The sequence below is a fragment of the Aptenodytes patagonicus genome, chromosome 20, assembly GCF_965638725.1.
Source record: "Aptenodytes patagonicus chromosome 20, bAptPat1.pri.cur, whole genome shotgun sequence".
Classification (NCBI taxonomy): Eukaryota; Metazoa; Chordata; class Aves; order Sphenisciformes; family Spheniscidae; genus Aptenodytes; species Aptenodytes patagonicus.
Window position 1 is genome coordinate 5153312 of NC_134968.1, and position 23918 is coordinate 5177229.

General features: G+C 69.2%; 3 protein-coding genes across 4 annotated transcripts in view; all 3 read left to right on the plus strand.

The window, feature by feature from the left end:
* Positions 1–655: 655 nt before the first annotated feature.
* ARHGAP27 (Rho GTPase activating protein 27) lies at positions 656–11914 on the plus strand. The gene is made up of 16 exons (XM_076356613.1): positions 656–672; positions 934–1598; positions 4936–5364; positions 5926–6141; positions 6505–6615; positions 6713–6780; positions 6887–6974; positions 8593–8697; positions 9149–9247; positions 9324–9414; positions 9590–9715; positions 10057–10155; positions 10447–10524; positions 10684–10818; positions 11011–11116; positions 11220–11914. Exons 2-16 carry the CDS (start codon positions 954–956, stop codon positions 11395–11397), a joined length of 2574 nt encoding a protein of 857 aa, XP_076212728.1. The 5' UTR covers positions 656–672; positions 934–953; the 3' UTR covers positions 11398–11914.
* A 1223-nt stretch (positions 11915–13137) lies between these two features.
* Positions 13138–17232, plus strand: TMEM98 (transmembrane protein 98). Of its 2 annotated transcripts, none has more exons than XM_076356689.1 (7): positions 13138–13199; positions 15484–15673; positions 15888–16019; positions 16317–16350; positions 16453–16568; positions 16658–16717; positions 16972–17232. In XM_076356689.1, exons 2-7 carry the CDS (start codon positions 15543–15545, stop codon positions 17174–17176), a joined length of 678 nt encoding a protein of 225 aa, XP_076212804.1. In that variant the 5' UTR covers positions 13138–13199; positions 15484–15542; the 3' UTR covers positions 17177–17232. The 2 variants fall into 2 exon arrangements, with proteins under 2 accessions (XP_076212804.1, XP_076212805.1); XM_076356690.1 differs by lacking the exon at positions 13138–13199 and adding an exon at positions 14539–14604.
* A 1149-nt stretch (positions 17233–18381) lies between these two features.
* GRN (granulin precursor) overlaps positions 18382–23918 on the plus strand; it is an 8565-nt gene continuing 3028 nt past the window's right edge. The window contains 12 exon segments of the mRNA XM_076356487.1: positions 18382–18427; positions 19447–19550; positions 19626–19703; positions 19805–19889; positions 19979–20082; positions 20166–20301; positions 20420–20529; positions 21152–21266; positions 21355–21420; positions 21423–21454; positions 21972–22199; positions 22936–23163. Coding sequence (XP_076212602.1) covers positions 19461–19550; positions 19626–19703; positions 19805–19889; positions 19979–20082; positions 20166–20301; positions 20420–20529; positions 21152–21266; positions 21355–21420; positions 21423–21454; positions 21972–22199; positions 22936–23163 — 1272 coding nt within the window. The 5' untranslated portion in view covers positions 18382–18427; positions 19447–19460.

A 23918-nucleotide genomic window follows, 5' to 3' on the forward strand; every position in this document is an offset into this window, starting at 1 on the left:
GGGAGGAGGGTTTGGGACAGGGATGCTGCCTGTCCTCCATCCTCCCTGCCCATCCTCCATCCTCCCGAGTTTTGGGGGGTGACTGGGGGACCCTTCCCCATTTTCCCTGCCCCATTTTCCTTCCCATCTGCTCCCCACCACTGTCGGCATCTCCAGTTGTTCTTTTCCCCACCACCCCGCTCCTGATGCCGGGTGGGTTTGGGGTGCACCCACCAGCACGGGGACCCCAGTGGGACTCCCTGGGGGGGGGAGGGGGCAGCAAAAGCCAGGGCAGCTCCCACAGGACCCCCCTCTGTGGGGGTCCCATCCCCCTGCCCAGGGAGGCCGTGCCGGATCCGGCAGCGGCGCAGATCCCGGCTCAGCCGCGGGGCAGGGCCCTTCCTGCGGCAGGAACCTCCCGAGGAGCCGTTTCCTCGGCCGGGCGGCAGCGGGTCCCCGCTGCCATCGTCCCTTCCCTCCCGCCCCGAGGGGAGGAAACAGGCCGGGTCCCCGCCGCCCCTCTCCTCCGGCCGGGGGGCCGGGCACCCAACACCGGCGTGAAGCCCAGCCCTGTATTTCGGCGAGGCGCCGGCAGGAAACCGGGGCAAGTTGGGACCAGCCCAGCACGGGCACGAGCGGCACCCGCTGCCGCGCGCCCCACGGCTCCCGCCTGCACCCCAACGCCAGCTGGAGGTGAGATCTGGGGGCTCGGGGACTTGGGGCTCAGTGGCTTTGGGGACTTGGGGCTCGGTGGCTTTGGGGGCTTGGGGACGGTGGGCGAGGACGGTGGCAGTGACCCCGGGGCTGTTTCAGGTAGGTTTGGGCGGTTCGGGGAATGTCCGTGTGGGGTTGGGGCTCAGCGGGGACCCCCCATCTCAGCTCCCCTGGGGTCCCCACACACCCCGAGAGGGGTTGGGAGCTGCTGTCACCCTTTCCCTGTCCCGTCTCCCGCAGGTAGAGACGCCAGGGCGGCCATGGAGGCTGCGGTGCCGGCGGAGGAGGCGTTGGTGCTGGTGGAGTACGGTTTCGAGTACCGAGCCAAGGACGGGACCCTGGTCTCCATCAAGCCTAACGAGCGCTACGTCCTGCTGAAACGAACCAACCACCACTGGTGGCACGTCAAGAGGAGCGGGGACGCCCGACCCTTCTACATCCCTGCCCAGTACGTGAAGGAGCTGCCCCCCATCGCCGCCCCGGCCCCACTTGACCCCCCACCGCCGGGGCACGCCGGGACGGATCCAGCCACGCTCGCCCCGCAGCAGCCGCCAGCCTACGAGTACCGGTTCGTCGGTGCTGCCGAGGCAGAGGAGCCGGCCAGAGAATGCTCGGTGCCCAGGAGGGACTCGGTACCCAGGAGGGACTCGCCGCCAGTGCTCAGCTCTTTTCGGGTCCCCCCAGGGCTGAGCCCCCACCCCGCTGAGCCCGTGCGCCCCTCGCACTCCCTAGATGACCTGGTACGGGTGATGCCAGCACCACGCGGTGCCACCGCCATGGGGTCACGCGGGGACCCCCCGGGACATACTCGCCCGCTCGGCAAGAGCCGCTCCGAGACCCTCTACACCCCCAGCAAGGACAGGGACGTGGCCAGGAGGTGGCCGGGGTCTGGCCATGCGGCTCAGGTACGGTGACATCCCCGGTGCTGTCCCCAAAGGCAGCGCCGGGGGAGGGGTTGGGGGGGGGGCAGGATGCCTGCGTCCCCCAGCTGATTCAATGCCCCGTGTCCCCCCTGACACGACCCCACATCCCCCGGCACAGGGTGGGGTGGCACCCAGGGGCTTCCTGGCACTACTGCCACCGCCGGGACCCCCCATGTCCCCCCACCGAGCTGACCCCATGGGGCACACCCCCCCCCCAAATGTTTGCCAGCATTTACCACCTCGGGGGGGGTGAGCGACCCCCCCTCACTGGGCACCCACCCCGAGCACCTTCCGTGCTCAGCCCCCCTGCACCGTGCCTCAGCTTCCCCACCCTCATGGGCACCCCCGGGCTCTCCCAGCCCCCCCGCCCTGCCCCCGCAGCAGCGTCCTGCCGGGGTGCAGAGCCCAGCGATGCCCCCCGTCCCCAGGGGGGGGGCTCGGTGCCACCCAGGAGTCCTTGGGGGGTCCCGCACCCCGTCCCGGCAGCGTTCCTGGGGCAAGAGGTGGCAGAAAGGGGTTAACCGGGAAGCGCAGCAACTCCTCCCTGCCGGGGCGGGTGTCTCACCTGGGCGCAGCACCCACTGCCGGAGGTGGGTGCTGGGTGCACCCCGGCTAAGGCAGGAGCCCCGCCACCCCAAAACCCACGCTTGCCCCACGCCAGTAAGTAGCGAGGGGCCCTTCCTAGCCCCCCCCCCAGGGCGCCCCGCTGCACCCCTCTTGTGGGGAGCACCCAAGGGTGGGGGGTGCCCCCGGGCTGCTTGCCTGCCACTGACACTGACCGGGGGGCAACGGGGCAAGAGGGCAATGGCAGAGGGGGGGTCCCACGTCCTTGTGTCGTTCCCCCCCACCCCAGCACCTCTCTTTGGGGTAACCCCAGGCACCCGCAGCACCCTGAGCCCCCATGTCCCCCACTTCGAGGGGGGCTCGAGGGGCTGTGCCGCCCGGGGGGGTGTTTTCCTGGAGGAAAGGGGGTCTCGGTGGCAGGGGGCTGGGTTTTACACCCCATTTTACAACCCATTTTACACCCTGCGACCCCGGCGCGCTGGATTAACCCCCCAGTGCTCTTCGCACACCCAAAGCCACCAATGCCCCCCCGGGAGAGACCCAGCGTGGTCCCCAACCCCAATGCCATTGCTGGAGATTTCCCCTTCCCCTGCCTAAACCCAACCGGCGCCAAAACCGACCGGCGTCGGCAACGGTGGGGCTGCGGCGGGCCTTGGCCCGGCCACCATGCGCACCTACCGCCTCGGCTGCTGGGACAGGGCGATCCCGGTGTTGGGGGGATGCAGCTCCCCCCCCCCCCCACCTCATCCCCGTGCCGTTGCCAGTGGAGCGGCACGATGCCGGATGGGCCAACCTAAATCTGGGGGGGAGTTTTCCCAGTTGGCGCCAGCTGCATCCCCAGCACGGCATCGTCCCGGTGCAATTCCTGCTCGGTCGGCCTCGGCTTTGCCGCAACGGGTGGCGGGGTGACAACCACCCCAAAAAAAGCCAATTCCGCCCCGGGGCCAAGCGTCAGGCTCGGAGGCGGCTCTTCCGCTCCCCGAACCCCAGCAGGAAGCGCGGCCGGCGCAGGGCCCGGCGCAGGGCGCCATCGGCATTACCAGAGCCTCTCGGTGCCCCCACCGGCTGCGCCCCCACCAGTGCCCACCGAGATGGGTGACCGGGCGTCGGGTGCCCTGCAGCGGTCCCGTAGCAGGGTGTCGCGGCTGCTGCACTTGGGGAAGGTAGGCAGCACCCATGGGTGCACCCAGCCAGGGTGGGTGGAGGGATGTTTTGGGGTCACCCCCCCCCCTCCAAGCTCCCTCTTGAATTTCCGCCAGGTGTTCAGGCTGCGGAGGTGGCACCGGATACCGGCGGGTGCCAAGATGCCCCTCCCAAAGCGGCTAGGGGCACCCAGCCCCCCCCCCGGGGGGAGAGAAACCCCTGGGGATGCACCCATGGGAGGGAGGGAGGTGCCGGGGGGGGCTCCGTGCTGGGGGTCCCCCATCATCACCCCCATGTCCCTTGTCCCCAAGGTGAGGGTGGCCTCTCGTGCTGGGTTTCCGGCCCCGCTCGCCGTGGCGGGGGGGTCGTGGGGTGGTGGGGGGGGAGGGTGATGGGGTGTCACTGGTGACACTCAGTCCGCTATCCCCCTCTGCTCCAGGGTGTCCCTGGGGACACTCCACCCGCTGTCCCCCCCCACCCCGGGGTGACGGGCAGGGCCGGGGTTGGGAAACTTTGTCCCCGCGGGCGTTGGAGGGAGGCTCAGGGGCTGTAAAACTGGGGAGATCAAAGGGTGCCAGGAGGGGATTCCCCGCCAGCAGCCACCCGCCCGGGGCCGCCTGGTCCCAGGGGACGTGTCCCCCCACCCCCAGCAGCCCCGCGGACAGCGGGGGGCAGCCAGGCAGCCACACCGGGGGTGCTGGGGGCCTTATTTTGGGATGTGGTGATGGGGCTGTCAGTCTCAGCACCCGGCTCTGCTCGCCGGCGGGTCAGGGTGCTGGGGCGGGTGGCGGGGGCTGTGGGTGCTGGCAGTGTGGGTGCTGGCGGTGTGGGTGCTGGTGATGTAAGAGCAGAGGCTGGGGGTGCAGGTGATGTGGGTGTTGGAGATGTCCCAGGGTGCTGATGTTGAGGGTGCTGACGTGTGGGTGCAAGTGCTGGGGTGCTGATGCCAGTGAGGCGGGTGCAGAGGCTGGGGGTGCAGGTGATGGGCATGTCGGTGGTGCTGGGGCCGCAGATGTTGGTGCAGATGTTGGGGGTGTTCATGGTTTGAGTGCCAGTGATGTGGGTGCAAGTGCTGGGTGCTGCTGTCAATGATGTGGGTGCAGACCATGCGGGTGCAGATGGTGTGATACAAGTGCTGGGGTGCTGGTGCCGATGCCCTGGGCGCGGATCCCGGGGGTGCAGGCGCGGCGGGTGACGTGGGTGCTGGTGATGCGGGTGCTGACGCTGGGGACCACAATGCCCCAAGCCCAAACTCTCTCCGTGTGCTCAGGCCGGACCCTTATCCCCGCTGCCAGCTGGGTGCTCCCTGCCCCGATGTGGGTGCTGTGGGTGCCCTCCTCTACCACCCGGCCATTTACACCCCATCGCTCTCAGCTCCTGCCCCATGCGAGAGGGTGTCTCAGGGCAGCGCCTGCTGGGTGCCCGGGCAGGAGGGATGCCCCAGCAGCCGGGGCAAGGCAGGATCCGGCTCCTTGGCCCCCTCACCCATCTGCCAGCCTGGGTACCAAGGTGGGGACATCCCAGGAACGTCATCGCCAGCATCCCTGCCCCATGGCTCGCCGCACCCATCGCCAACCGCAGCACTCGAGTGACCCATCCGTGTCCCCCCCAGGCCCACAAGGAGCCAGAGGAGCCGCCTGCCCCCATCTACCTCAACATCCAGGAGCTGCGGGAAGAAGCCGTAGCCGCTGGCTCAGCCCCGGAGGAGCCCGGCAGCTCCGTGTCAGATTGGGAAACCCACACGGATACGGACAGTGGACATTTGTTTTATTATAACCCGGTGACGGGCGAGACCACGTGGGATTGTCCCTTTGGGCAGGCAGAAGATGGAGTGAGTCCCGTCGCCTCTCCCGCCTCCTCGCTCGCCCACAGCCCGGAGTTTCCCGAGTGGGAACAGTACGTGGACGAAGCCAGCGGACAGGCTTTTTTCTATAATTCGGTAACAGGTGAGACGTCGTGGGACCCCCCCCACGCGGGAGACGGAGGCAGCTCCCAGGATATGTACCCTGGGGTGACGCGGTACGGTCCCATGGAGCAGAGGGTGAGCACCCAGCGAGGCGCGGGGATGATGAAGATGGGGATGGAGATGGAGACGAGATGGGGATGGAGACAGAGACGGAGATGGAGATGGAGATGGGGATGGGGATGGAGACGGAGGTGGAGACGGAGATGGAGACAGAGATGGAGATAGGGATGGAGACAGGGATGGGGATGGAGACGGAGACAGAAATGGAGATGGAGATGGAGGTGGGGATGGAGACAGGGATGGGGATGGAGATGGAGACGGAGATGGAAACAGAGATGGAGATGGGATGGAGACAGGGTTGAGAATGGAGATGGGGATGGAGACAGGGATGGGGATGGAGATGGAGACGGAGATGGAGACGGAGATGGAAACAGAGATGGAGATGGGATGGAGACAGGGTTGAGAATGGAGATGGGGATGGAGACAGGGATGGGGATGGAGACGGAGACAGAAATGGAGATGGAGATGGGGATGGAGATGATGGAGATGGGGCAGCCCCCACCTGGGCTGGCCACGGCTTGGGGATGTGGATGCTCTTGGTGGGGCACAAGATCTTGACCTGGCTCTTCCCTCCAGCCGCCTACTCCGGAAACGGACTATCCCAACCTGTCTCCAGATGAGCTGGAGGGTTATCCCGAGGAGGACTACTCGCCCATGGGCTCCTACGATCAGGGGGCTGCTCTCTCTCTGTCCCCAAGGCACCCCGAGGAGCTGGGCTCGCCCCTGGGCTGGTACAGGCACAGCCACCCCGAGGGAGCCGTGTTCTGCCCCGAGAACTTCGCCTCTGACACGGTACGGGGATGGGGACGGGGATGGGGACGGGGACAGGGACAGGGATGGGGATGGGTATATGGACAGGGATGGGAATAGGGACAGGGATGGAGATGGGCATGAGGATGGGGATAGGGATGGGGACAGGGATGGGAACAGGGATGGGGATGGGGACAGGGACAGGGCTAGGGAAAGAGACAGGGATGGAAATGGGGACAGGGACAGGGATAGGGACAAAGATGGGGACAGGGGTGTCTGCCAGGGGATGAGCATCCTCACAGGGCCACAAAAGCAGAGGGCAGGGGCTCTGGGGTGCAGCGGGTGCAAAGCCCAGCACCCATCTGGCACGGGCACCTCGGGCATCACCCGCTCGCTCCCCCCCAGGTGCCGGCGGGTGGCCACCACGACCGGGCCAGCAGCAGCTCCAGCCAGGACAGCGGGCTCTTTGCCTGGCACAGCACCGTGCCGCCGGCGCTGGGGCTCAAGGAGGAGAAGGTGAGCACCCTGGGGAGGGGCAGCCAGCCCTTCCCCACCCTGGCACCGGGGAGGGCAGGGGGCAAACCTGACCCCCCTGCCACGCTTTGTCTTCCAGTTTAAAAGCCTCGAAAAAGCCGGGGTGCTCAACCGGACCAAGACACTGGACAGAGGGAAGCGGCTCCGGTAAGCACATCCCGGTGCCTCCCACCACTGGAGAAGGGAGCCCCGGGGGGGCGGAGGGGACAGGGCCTGTGCTGTCCCCCTGCGTGACCCCCCCTCTGCTCCCCAGGAAGAACTGGAGCTCCTCCTGGACGGTGCTGGAGGGGGGGATCCTCACCTTCTTCAAGGACTCCAAGCACTCGGCTGCTGGTGCCTTGGTAAGAGGCCCAACGACCTTGGTGGGGCCAGCACCCACAGGATGGGGCCAGCACCCACGGGATGGGGCCAGCACACGTGGAATAAGGCCAGCACTCATGGGACAGGGTCAGCACCCATGGGATGGGGCCAGCACCCATGGGACAGGGCAAGGACCCACAGGATGGGGTCAGCACCCACGGGATGGGGCCAGGACCCATGGGACGAGGCCAGCACCCATGGGACGAGGCCAGCACCCATGGGACAGGGTCAGCACCTGTGAGATGGGGCCAGCACCCATGGGACAGGGTGAGCACCCACGGGACAGGGCCAGCACCCATGGGATGGGAGCAGCACCCACGGGATGGGACCAGCACACATGGAATAAGGCCAGCACCCATGGGACAGGGTCAGCACCCATGGGACAGGGCCAGCACCCACGGGATGGGGCCAGCACCCATGGGACAGGGTCAGCACCCATAGGACAGGGTCAGCACCCATGGGACAGGGCCAGCACCCACGGGATGGGGCCAGCACCCATGGGACAGGGTCAGCACCTATGGGACAGGGCCAGCACCCACGGGATGGGGCCAGCACCCATGGGACAGGGTCAGCACCCATAGGACAGGGTCAGCACCCATGGGACAGGGCCAGCACCCACGGGATGGGGCCAGCACCCATGGGACAGGGTCAGCACCCATGGGACAGGGTCAGCACCCATGGGATGGGGCCAGCACCCTGCACGAGGACCCCTCCCAACACTGGCCTGGGTCACCGCACACCGGCGTGTGCACGCTCACACCTCCCCTCGCACACACACGCTGCCCCTCCCTGTGTGGGAGGCGGGCCGGGGCCGGTGGCAGGGCATCCTAACGAGCGCATGGAGCTCGTCGAGGCGAGCGGGGAGGAAGCGGTGCCTGACCCAGCCCCCCCTCCAGCACCCAGCACCCGCCGCCCGGATGCAGAAGCTGCTGTGGGTCTTGCAACACCCTGCGGTGACGGCAGCAGGGGAAGGAGAGAGGACAGACCCACGCCCCCAGAGGGGGGGACGTCGTGCTGGCCCCACTGCTGGGACGTGGGTGCAGGGCTCTGTCTGGGGGGGCCCTTCTGGAAAACAGAGATGGAGAGGGGCTGGATGGAGGGGGAGCGTGGCCAAAGCACCCCGAAATCCATGGCATGGGGAGAGCAAGAGGGTCTGATGATTTTCTTCCCTTATGAAAACTCCAGGGGACCGTCCCCTGTCCCTGGGGACAGCCACCCTGCAGCCTGCCAGGGACTCCTTTCCCCATGTAACGCCGCTCCTGCGCAGTGCTGTCACCAAGGTGGACCCTAGAGCTGAAGACCCCCGGGGTGCCCAGGCAGGGCTGGGGATGTCCCACGAGGTGACGGTGGCTGTAGGGCCCAGCTGTCCCCAAGCTGGTGGCCATGACACCCACCCCATGGCAGCAGCACCATGTCCTGGTCCTGCAGAGAGACCCGGGTGCCATGGGAGGGGACAGGGATGTCCCACAGGAGTCATTTGCCACTCCTGCCTTTCTGGAGGAGGAAAGCCCGCAGCCCCCCCACAGAGCAGGACCCCGGTGTCCCCGTCCCCTCCAGGCGGGTGCCAGCGGTGCCACCCTCGTCCCCTTACTCCCGCAGCGGCAGCCCAGCACCCTGACCACCCCTGAGCACACGGTGGAGCTGCGCGGGGCCACCCTCGCCTGGGCCAGCAGGGACAAGTCCAGCAAGAAGCACGTCCTGGAGGTGAGCCGGGTGACAGTGGGGGGGACATCGGTCACCCATCAGGGTCCACACGTGGCCCGCGGGGCGGTGGCGATGCCAGCACCTGCCCGGTTCATCCCACCAGCGGTGAAGGGGATGTGCTGGGGTTGGTGGTGGTGGGGACACTGGGGGACATCCCCGGACTGGAAGCAAAGGGACACGCTGCGCTGCCAACCACTGTCCCTTCCCTACGGGCACGGAGATGTCACCAAGGGACATCCTGGCTCCCAGAGGGGTTTTTCCACTCGGGCTTTGCACAGGGAGGAGGTTTCCAGCCGCCCTGGCTCGCCAGCAAACGGCAACAATTGGGGTCATCGGTGTAATGAGTCGGGTGCCGTTCTCAGCCACAACCTGGCCCCTAAAGCCAGGTGGTTGCGGCCAAACACGGGCAGCCCCGCGGCCCTGCCCTGACCGCTGCCCGCTGCCCCTGTAGCTGAAGACGCGGGAGGGCTCGGAGTTCCTCATCCAGCACGACTCGGAGCAGATCATCACCGCCTGGCAGAAGGCCATCGCCGACAGCATCGGCAGACTGGTGAGCAGGCGCCCGCCGCCCCCCGCCCTGCCACCCTGGGGACGGGCACAGGGGTCTCATGCTGCCCCTTCCCTAGGGCACCGACCTCCCCGGCGAGGAGGATGCCGAGAGCGGGGCTGAGTTCGGCTCCCGGGAGAAGCTGGGGAGCGGCGAGGAGAAGAGGGCAGGTGAGCTCGGGCGTCCCGGCACAGGGACGGGCACCGGGGTGGCACCGGCAAAACCATCCACCGGGCAGGGTGGGGTGGCCACCACAGAGTGTCCCCAGCTCCCTGTGGTGGGGGAACGTGCCGGGAGCACCTCGGTCCCTTGGGACGATGGTGACCTGTGCCCCGTCCCCGCCAGTGGCCGGGCAGGCACCGGGCAGTGCCGGCGGCGAGAGCGACTCTAGCAAAGTCCGGAACAAACTCCGCAAGTTCCTGCAGAGGCGGCCGACACTGCAGTCCCTGCGCGAGAGGGGCTACATCAAAGGTGGGTGCCTGGGGTGGGGCTACGTGAGGGGTGGGTGCCGGGATGGGGCTACATCGAGGGTGGGTGCTCGGGATGAGGCTGAGCCCCCTCAGGGTGTCCCCAGGCTGGGAGGTGGGTGGGGACAGCCAGGGATGGAGCTGGGACAGCAGGTTGGGGGACCAAGCCCAACCCTGACCCAATGTCATGGTGATGGGCTTGGCCATGTCCCATCACCTCCAGCCACCCCTTACGGGAACGGGCCCTCCTGCGATGTCCCCTGCCCTGTCCCCCACCCCGGACCTGCCACCGGGCACCCTTTCAGTGTCACCCAGCCATGCTCAAGCCTCCATTGGTTTTTCCAGATCAGGTTTTCGGCTGCTCCCTGCAAGCGCTGTGCGAGCGGGAGCGGGGGACGGTGCCCCGCTTCGTCCTGCAGTGCATCCAGACCGTGGAGAGGAGAGGTACCGCCCCGGGGCTCGGGGACGGGGACAACCCGGGGGGCACCGGGATGGGGACAGCTCTGGGTAAAGCCTAAATTTGATGGTTGGGTTTTCCCTGGAAGCTGGCTGCTGCATCCCTGCAAAGCCATGCTGGTTGCTGTCACCATGTGCCACCTCACTGCGGGCATCTCCCAGGGGACAGTGGGGGACACGTGGGTACCCGGAGCTCCCTCGATGGCGGCTGGTGTCACATCCTGGGGCGGGCTGTGGTTAACTGGGAGCTTTTCCCCCATCTCCACTGTCCTCTGCCAGGTCTGGACATCGACGGGCTGTACCGGGTCAGCGGCAACCTGGCCACCATCCAGAAACTGCGCTACAAAGTGGAGCACGGTAAGATCACCCGTGGTGACAACGGGGGACAAACGGGATATACCCCCCCCCCCCCCAATGGCAGGGTGACAGGGCTCCGGCCGGGAAGGGAGGGGACAGGGACCCTCGCCCGTCCCTGGGTCTCTGGGACCTGCCTGAGGTGCTGCCCCGGCCCCACAGACGAGCACCTGGACCTGGATGACGGGCGCTGGGAGGACATCCACGTTGTCACCGGGGCACTGAAGCTCTTCTTCCGGGAGCTGCCGGAGCCACTCGTCCCCTTCAGCCACTTCGACAAGTTCATTGCTGCCATCAGTGAGGCCCGAGGACAAGGACCGGGACGGGGATAGGGATGGGGATGGGATGGCGATGGGTTGGGGATGGGATGGGGATGGGGACGGGGATGGGGATGGAGACGGGGACGGGGATGGGGATGGAGACAGGGACGGGGACGGGTGCTCTGGCTGCCGGAGCCAGCACCCCCCCGTGTCTTCCTTCCCCTTGCAGAGATGCAGGACCCGACCAGGCGGGGCCAGTGCATCCGTGACCTGGTGTTCTCCCTCCCACCCGCCCACCATGACACCATGAAGGTCCTCTTCTGCCACCTCTGCAGGTGACACACGTCTCACTCCCCCCAAACCCAAGCCGGTGGCAGGAAGGGGGACAGGACCTGGGTTTGGGGACATGCCAGGTGACGCCATCCCTCGTCCCCGCAGGGTGATCGAGTACAAGGAGGAGAACCGCATGTCGGTGCAGAGCATCGCCATCGTCTTCGGCCCCACGCTGCTGCGGCCGGCGAGCGAGGAAGGGAACATGGCCATGCACATGGTCTTCCAGAACCAGGTGGTGGAGCACATCCTCAACCAGTACAGCTACATCTTCCCCGATGGCTAAAACCCCCTGGGGACACGCGTGGGGACAATCCCAGCGGTGGGGGTCATGAAAGAGCAGCATCTCAGGGGAAGGACTTGGCCGCGTGTCACCTCGGACTGTGGGTGGTGGCAATCGTGGGCTCGATGAAGGGCAGCGCGGTGGCCCGGCTCGCTCGGGATGCGGCTCGAGGGATGGGTGCCAGAGCTGGGGGCACCCCAAGCACCCCATCCTCCGCTGCCACCCACTCCCGCTGGGGCTGGATCTGCGGAGGTTGAGCCCCAGGGGGTGTGTGGGGTTTCGGGGGGGGGGTCCCCATCAGTCAAGAGGGGACAATGGAGCCCTGTGGTCCCCAGCTCGCCGGTGGCACAGACCCGGCATCCCCGGGTAAGAGGATGGAGGTGTCCTGCCGGGCAGTGCCTGCGGGGATGATGCCACCGGCGGGGCGGGCGGGGAGAAGCCGGGCTGTGCCACGGCCGGAGCCGGCATCCGGCACGAGCCCGCCGACGCATTCCCAAATAAAGAGCCCATTCAGCCACGAGGACGGGGCGTTGCTGGCAGGGGCATGGGGACATCCCCAGGGACACCGGTGGCACAGCGGGGGCCTGGTGCCCCTCGGCTCCTGGTGGCCCTTGGGGACAAGATGTGTCCCTGTACCCCACGAGGAGGAGGGGACCTCGGCACCCCCAGAGGGGCGAGACTGCAGACCACCATGGTGACCGCGGCCCCTGGGCTTTGGGACACCTTTCCTGGCTGGCATCGCCAAACCCCATGTCACCACGAGTGTCACCGCAGACAGCGGGGGTGGGTGCTGAGAGCGGTAGGGGGGGGAGCGGGCATCAGTGGGACACCAGCCCCTGTCACCCAGATTCACCCCTCTGGGGTAGGGACACTTTGGGTCATGATGGAGACGATTTGGGACACAAGTGGCACAGTATGGGACACAAAAGGGACAGTAAGGGACAGAACTGAAATGCTTTGGGACATAATAGGGACACTAAAGAGCATGGCAGGGACACGAGGACGATGCTTTGGGACACGGTGGTGGTGTTTTGGGACACAACGAGGGCAGGTCAGCATACAACAGTGGTTTGGGACATGGTGGGGATGGCTGGGATACAGAGGGGACACTTTAGGATGCGGCGGGAACACTTGGGGACACAACAAGGGCACTTTGGGGTGCGGTGGGGATACTTCGGGATGGAATGGGGACACTTTGGGATGCAGTAGGGACATTTTGGGGCACAATGGGACACTTTGGCATGCAAGGGGATGCTTTGGGGGTGCAGTGGGGGCACTTTGGGACACAAGGGGACACAACGGGGACACTGGGATGCAGTGGGGACATTTTGGGGCAATAGGGGACACTTTGGGATACAAAGGGATGCTTCAGGAGTGCAGCAGGGGTACTTTGGAACATGAGGGAACATGATAGGACATGACGGGGACACTTTGGGATGCAGTGGGGACATTTTGGGGCACAAGGAGATACTTCGGGACAGGAGGGGATGCTTTGGGGGTGCAGCAGGGGCACTTTGGGACACGACGGGGACACTTCGGGATGCAGCGGGGACACTTTGGGACGCGAGGGGCCGCTCTGGGACACGACGGGGACACGGGGGGTCCCCGCGGGGCCACCGAGGGCCCCTCCGGGGCGGGGCGGCGGGCGGGGGCCGGGCCGGGGTCTCGGGGGGGCGGTGCGGGGGCGGTGCCGGCCCCGGGGGGGCGGGCGGGGGCAGAGCCCGGGCAGAGCCCCGCTGCCGGCCCCGCTCCGCGCCCCCCGCCCCGGCTCCATCTTGTGCGCGGCCGCAGCGGCGCGGCTCCAGGTGCGGGGTGGGGGGGGCCGGAGGGGCCGGACCGGGGGTCGGGGGGGGCCTGAGGGGGGGGGGGTCGGGGGGGGGCCGCTCCGCCCGGTCCCGAGCGGGGATCCGCCGGGGGAGCGCGACCCCGCGGGGCGGGACGGGAGGGGACCCCGGGGCGACCCCCCCTCGGGACCCCCGGAGCGATCCCCCCCCGGGGCTGTGCGGGACGCCCGGGAGCGACCACCCCCCCTCCCCAGAGACTCCCGGAGTGATCCCCCCCCACCCCCCGCGAGCCGCGCGGCACCCCAGGAGCGATCCCCCTCCCCATCCAGACCCCCGGGAGCGACACCCCCCCCGCGGCCTTACGGGGCCCCCGGAGCCGTGCGGGACCCCCGGAGCGATCCCCCCCCCCCCCCCGCCCCTTGGGACCCCCGGAAGCGCCTGGCCCCCCCCCCCCCCCGCGGCCGTGCGGGACCCCCGGGGCTGTAGGGGACCCCTGGGACTGATGCTCCTCCCAGAGCCGTGAGGGACCCCCAGAGCGACGCCCTCGTCTTGGGACCCCCGGAGCGACCCCCCCCCCCCCCGAGGGCCGTGCGGGACCCCCATCAGTCCCATGCCCACCCCCTCCCCCCCGCAACCGGGGCTGTGCAGGACCGTATCGAACCACCAGCAGCGACCCCCCCCAGGGCCTCACAGGACACCCCCGGACACCCCCCCAGCAGCAACCCCCCCCCCCAGAGCCTCACAGGGGCCCCCCAGATCCCCCCAGCAGCGACCCCCCCTCGCAGGACCCCTCCAGACCACCCCCCCCCACTTCCCCTTGCTGCCGCAGGACCCCCCCAGTGCTCGGCGCTGCACAGGCAGGATCCGACCGCAACCCAACCGGGGGGGCAGGGACCCCCCCAGGGCAGGGGGGTGGGGACTCCCCGGGGCTGTCACCCCCACCCCCCCCAGGACCAGGCACCAAGGGGTTACGGCGCAGAACCGGCTTTGGTGGCCAAAATCCCTCTTAAGGCATTAATCGCAGTGGGAAAGCGGGCGGGGGGGGGGGGGGGGCACCGTGTCCCGTCCGTCGGTCTCCCCCTCCCCCCCCCCCCCCCCCCCCGCGCTGTCCCCAGCCCTGCGGCGGGGGCGGGGACGGGGACAAGTGCACCCGGCCTGGGAATTTAAGCCAAATCACTGAACCTGGCTTAAAATTCAATGGGATTTAGGGGAAAAAAAAAAAAAGGTGGGAGGGGTGATGCGCTGGGGAGCGGGGCTGGAGGGTTTGGGGGGGCACGCCTGGCACACACGCACCCCCCCCGGTGGGGGGGGCCCAGGCATTAGTCAGGGTGTAAAGGTCGGGAGCCGGCAGTGTTTGCACGCACGGTGCGGAAGTGGCACCATCCCCGTGTCCCCATCCCCGGCGGTGGCTCCTGGCTGGCAGCAGGTAGGGAGGGCAGAGCTGGGCGTCCCCCACCCCGGCAAAATGGGGTCCCCTCCCCGCCCCAGGGTGGGCACCCGCCGGGGACCCGCTGTCTGTCCCGCGCGGTGGCACGGGGGGCCCGGCCAGCTCTGCCCTGGGCTGGTGTCCCCTGGGCCTGGCACGGCCGGGTGTCCTGCTCTCCGTGGGGACGGGGACTCAGGGGCCCCACTGCTGTGGTGGGGATGGCTGTGGGGGGTCCCCACGGCCCCACAGGGATTAGGCTCTGGGGGTCCCCATAGCCCCATAGGGACTGGGCTCTGGGGGTCCCTATAGCCACACAGACACCAGGCTGTCGGGGTCCCTGTAGCCCCATAGAGGCCGGGGTCTGGGGGTCCCCGCAGCTCTAGAGGGATCAGGTTCTGGGGGTCCCCGTAGCCCCATTGGGACTGGGCTCTGAGTCCCTATAGCCCCCCATAGGGATGGGGCTCCCTAGAGCCCCATAGGGATCAGGCTCTGGGGGTCCCCATGGCCCCATAGAGGCTGGTTGGGGGGGGGGTCCCCATAGCCCATAGGGATCAGGCTCTGGGGGTCCCCGCAGCCCCATATGGCCCAGACCTCTCTCCTAACCCCAGCTCCTGCCCCTGTCACTGTGGCCATGGTGGCGGGGTGGGGGCAGCCCCTCCACGTACCGTGGCCGAATCCTGCTCCACCCCACACCCAGCATCACCCCTTCCCCCTGGTCCACCCCACCCCCACCCCCGGGTTGACGCTGCCTCCAGAAGGACCCCCTGGGGCAGGCATCCATCTGTGGGTGACACTGGGTCCTGGCCGAGAATTTTGGGGGGGGTCGGGGGGAGCATCCGTGGGGTTCCCAACCCCTCGCCGGTCCCCCCATCACCACAGACCCTGCCGTGGCAAGATGGCGCCGGACACCTGAGGCAGCCCCCCGGTGGGGACCAGCCATGGAGACGGTCGTCATCGTGGCCATCGGGGTGCTGGCCACCATCTTCCTGGCGTCCTTCGTGGCGCTGGTGGTGGTCTGCCGGCAGCGGTACTGCCACCCCAAAGACCTCCGGCACCACTACGACACCAAGTGAGTGATCCCACGGGGGTGGCATTGTCCCCGTCCCCACTGGGGGGGGGGAGGGTCAGGGAGGGACCCCAAACCACATGGGCTGGGGACAATGCTGGGGACATGTCCACCATCATCAGGGGGACGACACTGGGCACACAACTAGCATCATCGGGGGGGGGGGAGCCCAAGGAGGTGGCCCTGTCCCCAGGGATGTCCCCCATGTCCCCAACAGACCCATCGTGGACCTGATGGGGACCACCGAGACGCCATCGGAGCCCTCGGAGCTGGAGCTGGACGACGTGGTGATCACCAACCCCCACATCGAGGCCATCCTGGACAACGAGGACTGGGTCGAGGACGCCTCGTAAGTGTGTGTGTGTGTGTGTGTGTGTGTGTCCCTGGCGTGACCCGTGTGTCCCCCACCACTGCTGGGGACCCCCATGCAGTGCCAACCCCCCCATCATGGGATGTAGGTAGCAGAGATTTGGGGGTCACCAAGCCATGGCTGGTCCCAAGAAAGGAGGGTCCTCATGCTGGTCTCCGGGTGGGAATGTCCCTGAGGGTCTGGGGACACGGGGTGTGGGCAGGCAGGTGGGGGGGGACGTGGGGGGTGAGGACAGGGGGGGTCCGCCCGGATTCACGCCCTCCTCCCTCTCCGCAGGGGTCTGGTGTCACACTGCATCGCCATCCTGAAGGTGAGTCCAGGGGGTGGCACCAGTGGCGCTGGTGGCACCGGTGGCAATGGTGGCACCGAGCGCCCACCCTGGCCCCGCTCCCGTTGCCTCCCCCCCCTGCAGATCTGCCACACGCTGACGGAGAAGCTGGTGGCCATGACCATGGGCTCAGGCGCCCGCGTGAAGTCCCCCGCCAGCCTGGGTGACATCATCGTGGTGGCCAAACGCATCAGCCCCAGGTGACGGGGGGCGGTCCCGGGGGTCTGGGGGGGTGTGATGGAGGGTGTCACTGCGGTGTCCCCGGGGCTAACGCCATCCCCGCTGGCAGGGTGGACGACGTGGTGAGATCCATGTACCCACCGCTGGACCCCAAACTGCTGGACGCAAGGTGACGCCGGCGGGAGGGACGGGGACAATCCCTGGGGGGGGGGGACACCCACGGGGCGGGAGGGGGACACCAGTGCCAGCCCATGCCACGTAGCCTGGGACAACTGCTGCGGGGTGACCCAGCAGGATGGGGAGGGACCTCCACGCCCCGTGCTGCAGATAGGGAAACTGAGGCACGAGCCACGCTCCCGGTGGCAAGGCCACCATCCTTGTCCGGCGCAGGGGGGAGGTGACAGGGCCACCGTGTCCCCGCAGGGCGGCGGCGCTGCTGCTGTCGGTCAGCCACCTGGTGCTGGTGACCCGCAGCGCCTGCCGCCAGCCCGCTGCCCGCCACTGGGTCGAGCGGTCGCTGGCGGCCGCCGAGGAGCACATGGCGGTGCTGCGCCAGGCCGCCATGGCCACCGAGACCGACCGGCCACCGGCCACCGAGGCCTTCCGGCAGGAGCAGTCGGCCATCTGAGAACCCCCCCACCCCACCCCCGGCACCCCGCCTTGGCAATAAACCCCTGGGATGTGTCCGTCCGTCCGTGTCCGTCCGTCCCCCCCCCCCCCCCGGTCATGGGGGTCCCTGGGTCTGGCCTGGCTCGGTGGTTTCTGGCTCCAGAGGGAGGGTCGGGGGGGTCTGGGGGGGGGAGTTTGGGGGGGGTTGAGGGGGGATGAGGGGGGTTTGGAGGGGCTTGGGGAGGGCGTGGGAGTTTAGGGAGGGTTTGGGGGGGTGGGGGTGGGGTTGGAGGGGATTGGGGGGGCTTGGGGGTTTGGCAGGGGTTTAGGGGGCTTGGGGAGATTGGGGGGGATTTGGGGGACATTGAGGGGGTTAGGAGGGGCTGGGGGTGGGATTTGAGGGGGGTTGAAGGGGATTTGGGGGTTTGGCAGGAACATGGGGGGGGTGGGGAGGGGCTTGGGGGGGTTGCAGGGATTTGGGAGGGGTGAGGGGGTTTGGAGGGGCTTGGGGGGTGGGAGTTTAGGGAGGGTGGGAGGGTTGGGGGTCGTGGGTGGGAGTTGGGAGGGGATTTGGGGGGCTTGGGGGTTTGGCAGGGGGGGTGGGGAAGGTTGGGGAGGTTGGGGGAGGCTGGGGGGTTTGGAGGGGACTGGGGGATTTAGAAGGGGCTTGGGGGGTTGGATGGGCTTGGGAGGGACTGGGGGGCTTGGGAGTTCCGGGGGGGGGGGGTTGGGGGGGGTTGCAGGGGCTTGGAGGGTTTGGTGGGGAGGGGTATTTGGAGGGGGTTGGCGTGGTCTGGGGAGGATTGGGGGGGGGGGGGGGCTTGGGGGCGGTTTGAGGCGAGGCCCCCAGCGAGGCCCTGAGGGGGCTGCAGGGCTCAGCACCAGCGCGGTGCGAGGCCCCGTGCCCCGGACAGGGGGTCCGCGCCCCGCCGCGGAGGTGCCACCGAGGCCGGGGCCGCTCTGGGGGTGGGGGACAGGGCCGCGGGGCGACCCCCCCCCGGGCTGAGGCCCGCCCAACTCATCGCACTCAGCCGGGGGGGGGGGGGCGGCTGCGGTCATGTGGCCCCGCGTCACGTGACGGGGAGGGCGGGGTAAGGGGTAAGGGTGAGGAGGCGGTGCTCCCCGCCTCCTTTCCCCGAGTTGGCCAATGGGAGCGGGGCAGGCGGAGGGGTGGGCCAATGGGAGGAGGGGGGGTGGGGCTTGCGGCTGGCCGGCACCGCGACCCCGACGGCGGGGCAGGGACCGGGGCAGGGAACGGGAGCGGGAGCGGGTAGGGGCCGGGGCCGGGGGCGGAGAGAGCCGGGGGGCACTGGGGGGCACTGGGAGTCCCTTGGAGCACCGGGCCATACCAGGGGGCACTGGGAGTCACCGGGCGCTCGGGGGGCAGGGGGAGGCGCTGGTGGGCGCTGGGAGGCTCTGGTAGTGACGGGGGGTTCGGGGGGCGCGGGGGGGTGCTGGGGGGCGCTGGGAGTCACGGGGAGCACTGGGTCCGGGCCCTCAGCCTCCCTGCGGAGGCCGCGGGGAGGGCCCAGCCCTGCCCTGGGGGGGGTCCCGGGGGGGGTGGGGGGCAGTGCAGTGACACCGAGGGGTCGGGGCCGCCCCCTGCCCCCAGCACAGGGTCCCGCATTGGGTCCCCGGGGGCGGTGACACACACACACACACACCCGGCATGTCCCGGCGGCGTGGGGGGCTGTGGGGCCGGGGCTGCCTCAGTGTTCCCCCCTGGGTGGGAGCCGGGGGGGGGGGGGGAGGCAGCACACCCCCACCCCCTCCGTGGGGCGCAGACAGCTGTGGGACGGGGCCCCGCACCCACAGGTGCCGGGGAGGGTGTCACACCACGTGGGGAAAGGGAAGTGAAAGTGATTGTGGAAGTGGGTGGCGGGGGGGGGGGGGGGGCAGGGCGTCCGGTGGGGGGGACGGACTCGGCAGGAGGCTGCGGGGCAGCCTTTAGCACCCATGGGTGCTGGCCGGGGGGGGCCTGCCCCCCCCGCAGCCCCGGCAGCAGTGCTAGCTTCCTGCACCGCGGGGAGATGTTATCAGGGTGCTGTGGGCGGCGGTTGGGGTGCCAGACACCGCAGCGGCCCCCCCGGCACGTGTGGGTGCCCCCCCCAGCACCCTGGGGGGGTTCTGGAGGAGGAGGGGGGACCGGGGCTTTCCCAGCACCCAGCCGAAAGGGGAAGCAAGAGCCGGGGGGCGGTGCTGGGGAAGAGACCTCCCCCCCCCCCCCCAACCCTCGGTGAGTTGGGAAACTGAGGTACGGCTGTGCCGGGGGGGTTCTGCTGCCTGCAGGTGCCCCCAGCACCATGAGGACCCTCCTGCCGCTGTGGCTGGCCCTGGCCGGAGCTGGTGCCTGGCTGAGATGCCCCGACGGGCAGCCATGCCCTGCCACCCCGGTGAGTGCCCAGGGTCGGGGAGGGGGTATGGGGGGGTGCCCCCACCAGTGGGTAACCCCCCTGTACCCCCCCCAGGTCCTGTCCGCCAGCAGCACTGTGGTGTGCCGGGATGGCTCTCCGTGCCCTGCCGGAGCCAGCTGCCCGCTGCCGGAGGTGAGCCCGCCCGCCGTGCCTCAGTTTCCTCCTCTCTCTGCCATTTTGGGGGAGCTTCCCCCCCCACCGCCGCCCTCCCACCCGCCCTTCTCTCCCCCCAGGGAGTCCCCTGTGCCGGCGGCCACCGCTGCTGTCCCCGAGGGTCCCACTGCAGTGCCGACGGCGAATCCTGCATCACGTCCCCAGGTACGGGGGGGGTCACACGTGGGTGGGGGGACATGGGTGGGCCTGGTTGGGGGGCGTAGGGGTCTGTCCCCTGTCCTCACTCTCTGCAGCCCCCCGTGCTGTCCCCTGTCCCGACGGACAGTCTGAGTGTCCCGACAATGCCACCTGCTGCGTGACGGCCAGCGGCGCCTGGGGGTGCTGCCCCATGCCCCAGGTACGGGGAGGGGGACGCGGGGACATTAGCGGGGGGAACATCATGCTCGTCACTGCTGTGACGAGCAGGTCCGGTTCCCGCAGGCCTCGTGCTGTGCTGACAAGGTGCACTGCTGTCCCCACGCCACCGTCTGCGACCTGGCCCACGGGCGCTGCCTGTCACCCGCCGGTGATGTCCCCCTGGGCACCCCGTTCCCCGCCTGGAAGCGCCAGCCCCAGCGCCAGGTAAGGGGTGTCCCCCTCTGGGTGGTGGGGTGTCCTCGCTGTCCCCTCGGAGGGACACGGAGGTGGGGAGGGGGCACGGTGAAGCTGTGTGTGTGTGTGCGTGTGTCCCCCAGCAGTTGCACTGCACCACGTGCTGTGCCCCGACGGCCGCTCGGCGTGTCCCGACGGTGCTACCTGCTGCCAGCTGCCCTCGGCGCGGTACGGCTGCTGTCCCCTGCAAAACGTGAGTGCTGGCCCCGCGCTGGACAGCCTGCACCGGGCACCCCACGCCAGGCACCTTGTACCGGGCACCCCACGCCAGCCACCCCGTGCTGGGCACCCCATGCCGGGCACCCCGTATCAGGCACTGTGTCCCAAGCACCCCACGCTGGCCACCTTGTACTGGCCACCTCGTGCCAGCTGTCCCATACCGGGCACCCTGAGCTGAGCACCCCATGCCGGGCACCCCACACCAGGCGTCCCTGTGCCATGCACCCCATACCGGGCACCCTGTCTTGGCAGCCCATGCTGAGCACCTCATGCCAGGCACCCTGTCCTGAGCACCCCGTGCTGGGCACCCTGCGCTGGGCATCCCGCACTGAGCACCCCATGCCAGGCACGCCGTGCCGGGCACCCAATACCAGACCCCCCCATACCGAACACCCCATGTCAGGCACCCTGTCCCAGGCACCCCGTGTTAGGCACCCAGCACTGAGCACCCCATGCCAGGCACCCCATGCCACGCACCCCACACCGGGCACCCCACACCGGCAGCCCACCCTGTCCGTGGCACCGCTGGGACCCCCCGGGTGGGTAGGGCGGGCGGGGGTCCAGCAGGCACCGACGGCGGGCTCTCCCCCGGGCAGGCGGTGTGCTGCAGCGACGGGCAGCACTGCTGCCCGCAGGGCACTGCCTGCGACCTGGAGCGCTCCACCTGCACATCATCGGGGGGCTGGGCACGGCCCCTGGCATCCCTGCCAAAGGTGAGGACCCCTCCCCCCCCCCAGGGGGTGGCCGCCCCTGTCCCGGCCCGGGGAGGGGACACCAGCTCTGACTGTCCCCTTGTCCCCAGCTCGTGACGTGAAGTGTGATGAGGAGACGAGCTGCCCCGACGGGAGCACGTGCTGCCGGCTCAGCTCGGGGCCTGGGGCTGCTGCCCGCTGGAGGAGGTAAGGGGTGCGAGGGGTCTGTCCCCTGGGAGGGACAAGGGTGGGGGTCCCCTGTGCCCCCCGGGACAGGCAGATGTCCCCTGTTCCGTGGGTGGGATGAGGGCAGATGTCCCCTGTCTCCCAAGAGGAACAGGGAGGGCTCCCACCCCCACAGTGTCCCATGGGGATAGGGGGTGACACTGGGCCCCTTTGCTGGTCCCCCAGACAGACCCCCTCTGCTAACTGGGACCAGTTTGGGGCTCCAGTGGCAGGAGGTGATGAAGGGGTGCGAGGCCCCTGGGATGCTTGGGGACTGGGGCTTGTCCTGCTGCTGGGGGAACAAGGGTGATGAGGGGGTCCCCGTATCCCACCCCCCAAAGCGTGGATGGAGCCAGGGCTGGGATGGGGGGGACAGGGGACAAGGGAGGGCAGGAACAGGCGGGGAGGGCGTACGGTTTGTCCCCAGGGGTCGCCCAACGTGGAGCTGGGGGTCCTCGGGGTCCCCGGGCTGTGCTCAGCCCCCCTTCTCGCCCCCCAGGCCGTCTGCTGCCCCGACCACGTGCACTGCTGCCCCCAGGGCTACACCTGCGACCCGGAGGGGAGCAGCTGCCTGCAGGAGGGGGGGCACCGCCGGCCCTGGCTGCAGAAGACCCCGGCGCTGGCCCGGGGCGGGGACGTGAAGTGCGACGAGGAGACGAGCTGCCCCGACGGGAGCACGTGCTGCCGTCTGAGCTTGGGGACCTGGGGGTGCTGCCCGCTGGAGCAGGTTTGGGGGGCCCTGCCCACGGGGAGAGGGGGTCCCCGTAGGGGGACAAGGATGTTCTGGGGTCTCCAGGGGGCTGGGGGGCTGGGGTGGTGCACCCATGGGAGCAGGGGGCCCTGGGCTGGGCTGAGGCCTGAGGGGGCTAGAGGTGTCCTTGGCGGGGGGGGGGGGCAGGACATGGCTTGAGGGACCCCAAGCAGCTGGAGCCCAGGCCCTGGGGACATGGGGACATTCAGCCAGGCACTGCCACCTCCTGTCCGTGGGACAGACCCACCCCTGCCCCCCAGGATGGGGCAGGTGTCCCTGTGCCCTGGGTGGGATGAGGACCAATGTCCCCCCTGTCCCCCACGAGGGACAAGGCCAGGCCCAGGGCTCCGATGTCCCACGGGGATGGGGGGTGACACCGGGCCCCTTTGCTGGTCCCCCAGTCAGACCCCCTCGGCTAACTGGGACCAGTTTGGGGCTTCAGTGGTGGGAGGCAATGAAAGGGCATGAGGCCACTGGGATGCTTGGGGACGTTGGTGTGTCCAGCTGGGGCATGATGAGGGTGGTGGGAGTCCCCATAACCCCCCCCTCACCCATACGGGATGGAGCCAGGCTGAGATGGGGGGGACGGGGGACAAGGGAGGGCAGGAACAGGTGGGGAGGGCGTACGGTTTGTCCCCGGGGGTCCCCCACGTGGAGCTGGGGGTCCTCGGGGTCCCCGGGCTGTGCTCAGCCCCCCCTTCTCGCCCCCCAGGCCGTCTGCTGCCCCGACCACATGCACTGCTGCCCCCAGGGCTACACCTGCGACCCGGAGCGGGGCAGCTGCCTGCAGGAGGGGGGGCACCGCCGGCCCTGGCTGCAGAAGACCCCGGCGCTGGCCCGGGGCGGGGACGTGAAGTGCGACGAGGAGACGAGCTGCCCCGACGGGAGCACGTGCTGCCGTCTGAGCTTGGGGACCTGGGGGTGCTGCCCGCTGGAGCAGGTTTGGGGGGCCCTGCCCACGGGGAGAGGGGTCCCCGTAGGGGGACAAGGACGTTCTGGGGTCTCCAGGGGCTGGGGGGCTGGGGAGGTGCCCCCATGGGAGCAGGGGACTGTGGGCTGGGCTGAGGCCTGGGGGGGCCAGAGGTGTCCTTGTGGCAGGGGACACAGGTCGAGGAGACCCCAAGCAGCTGAGCCCAGGCCCTGGGGACATGGGGACGTTCAGCCAGGCGCTGCCACCTCCTGTCCCGTGGGACAGGCCCACCCCTGCCCCCCAGGATGGGGCAGATGTCCCTGTGCCCTGGGTGGTAAAATGGCTGATGTCCCTTGTCCCCCAGAAGGGACACTGCCAGATGTCCCTTTGCTCCTTGAAGGATGAGGGCATGTCCCTTGTCCCATTGGGAGGGGTGAGGGCAGATGTCCCCTGCGCCCTGGGTGGGACAGAGGCCAATGTCCCCTGTGCCCCAGGAGGGATGAGGCCAGGCCCAGGGCTCCCACCCCCCCAGTGTCCCACAGGGATGGGGGGTGACACCGGGCCCCTTAGCAGAGGGGGTCTGACTGGGGGACCAGCAAACTGGGACCAGTTTGGGGCTCCAGTGGCGGGAGGTGATGAAGGGGTGCAAGGCCCCTGGGATGCTTGGGGACCGGGGCTTGTCCTGCTGCTGGGGGAACAAGGGTGATGAGGGGGTCCCCGTATCCCACCCCCCAAATGCGTGGATGGAGCCAGGCTGGGATGGGGGGAGGGGGCAGGAACCCGGG

Coding starts and splice junctions, on each gene's coding strand:
- ARHGAP27 (XM_076356613.1), top strand. CDS start 954: ATGGAGGCTGCGGTGCCGGCGGAGGAGGCGTTGGTGCTGGTGGAGTAC. Junction 6,975..8,592: donor ACTCGGCTGCTGGTGCCTTG/GTAAGAGGCCCA, acceptor TTACTCCCGCAG/CGGCAGCCCAGCACCCTGAC. Junction 10,819..11,010: donor CAAGTTCATTGCTGCCATCA/GTGAGGCCCGAG, acceptor TTCCCCTTGCAG/AGATGCAGGACCCGACCAGG.
- TMEM98 (XM_076356689.1), top strand. CDS start 15,543: ATGGAGACGGTCGTCATCGTGGCCATCGGGGTGCTGGCCACCATCTTC. Junction 16,020..16,316: donor GACTGGGTCGAGGACGCCTC/GTAAGTGTGTGT, acceptor CCCTCTCCGCAG/GGGTCTGGTGTCACACTGCA. Junction 16,718..16,971: donor CCCAAACTGCTGGACGCAAG/GTGACGCCGGCG, acceptor GTGTCCCCGCAG/GGCGGCGGCGCTGCTGCTGT.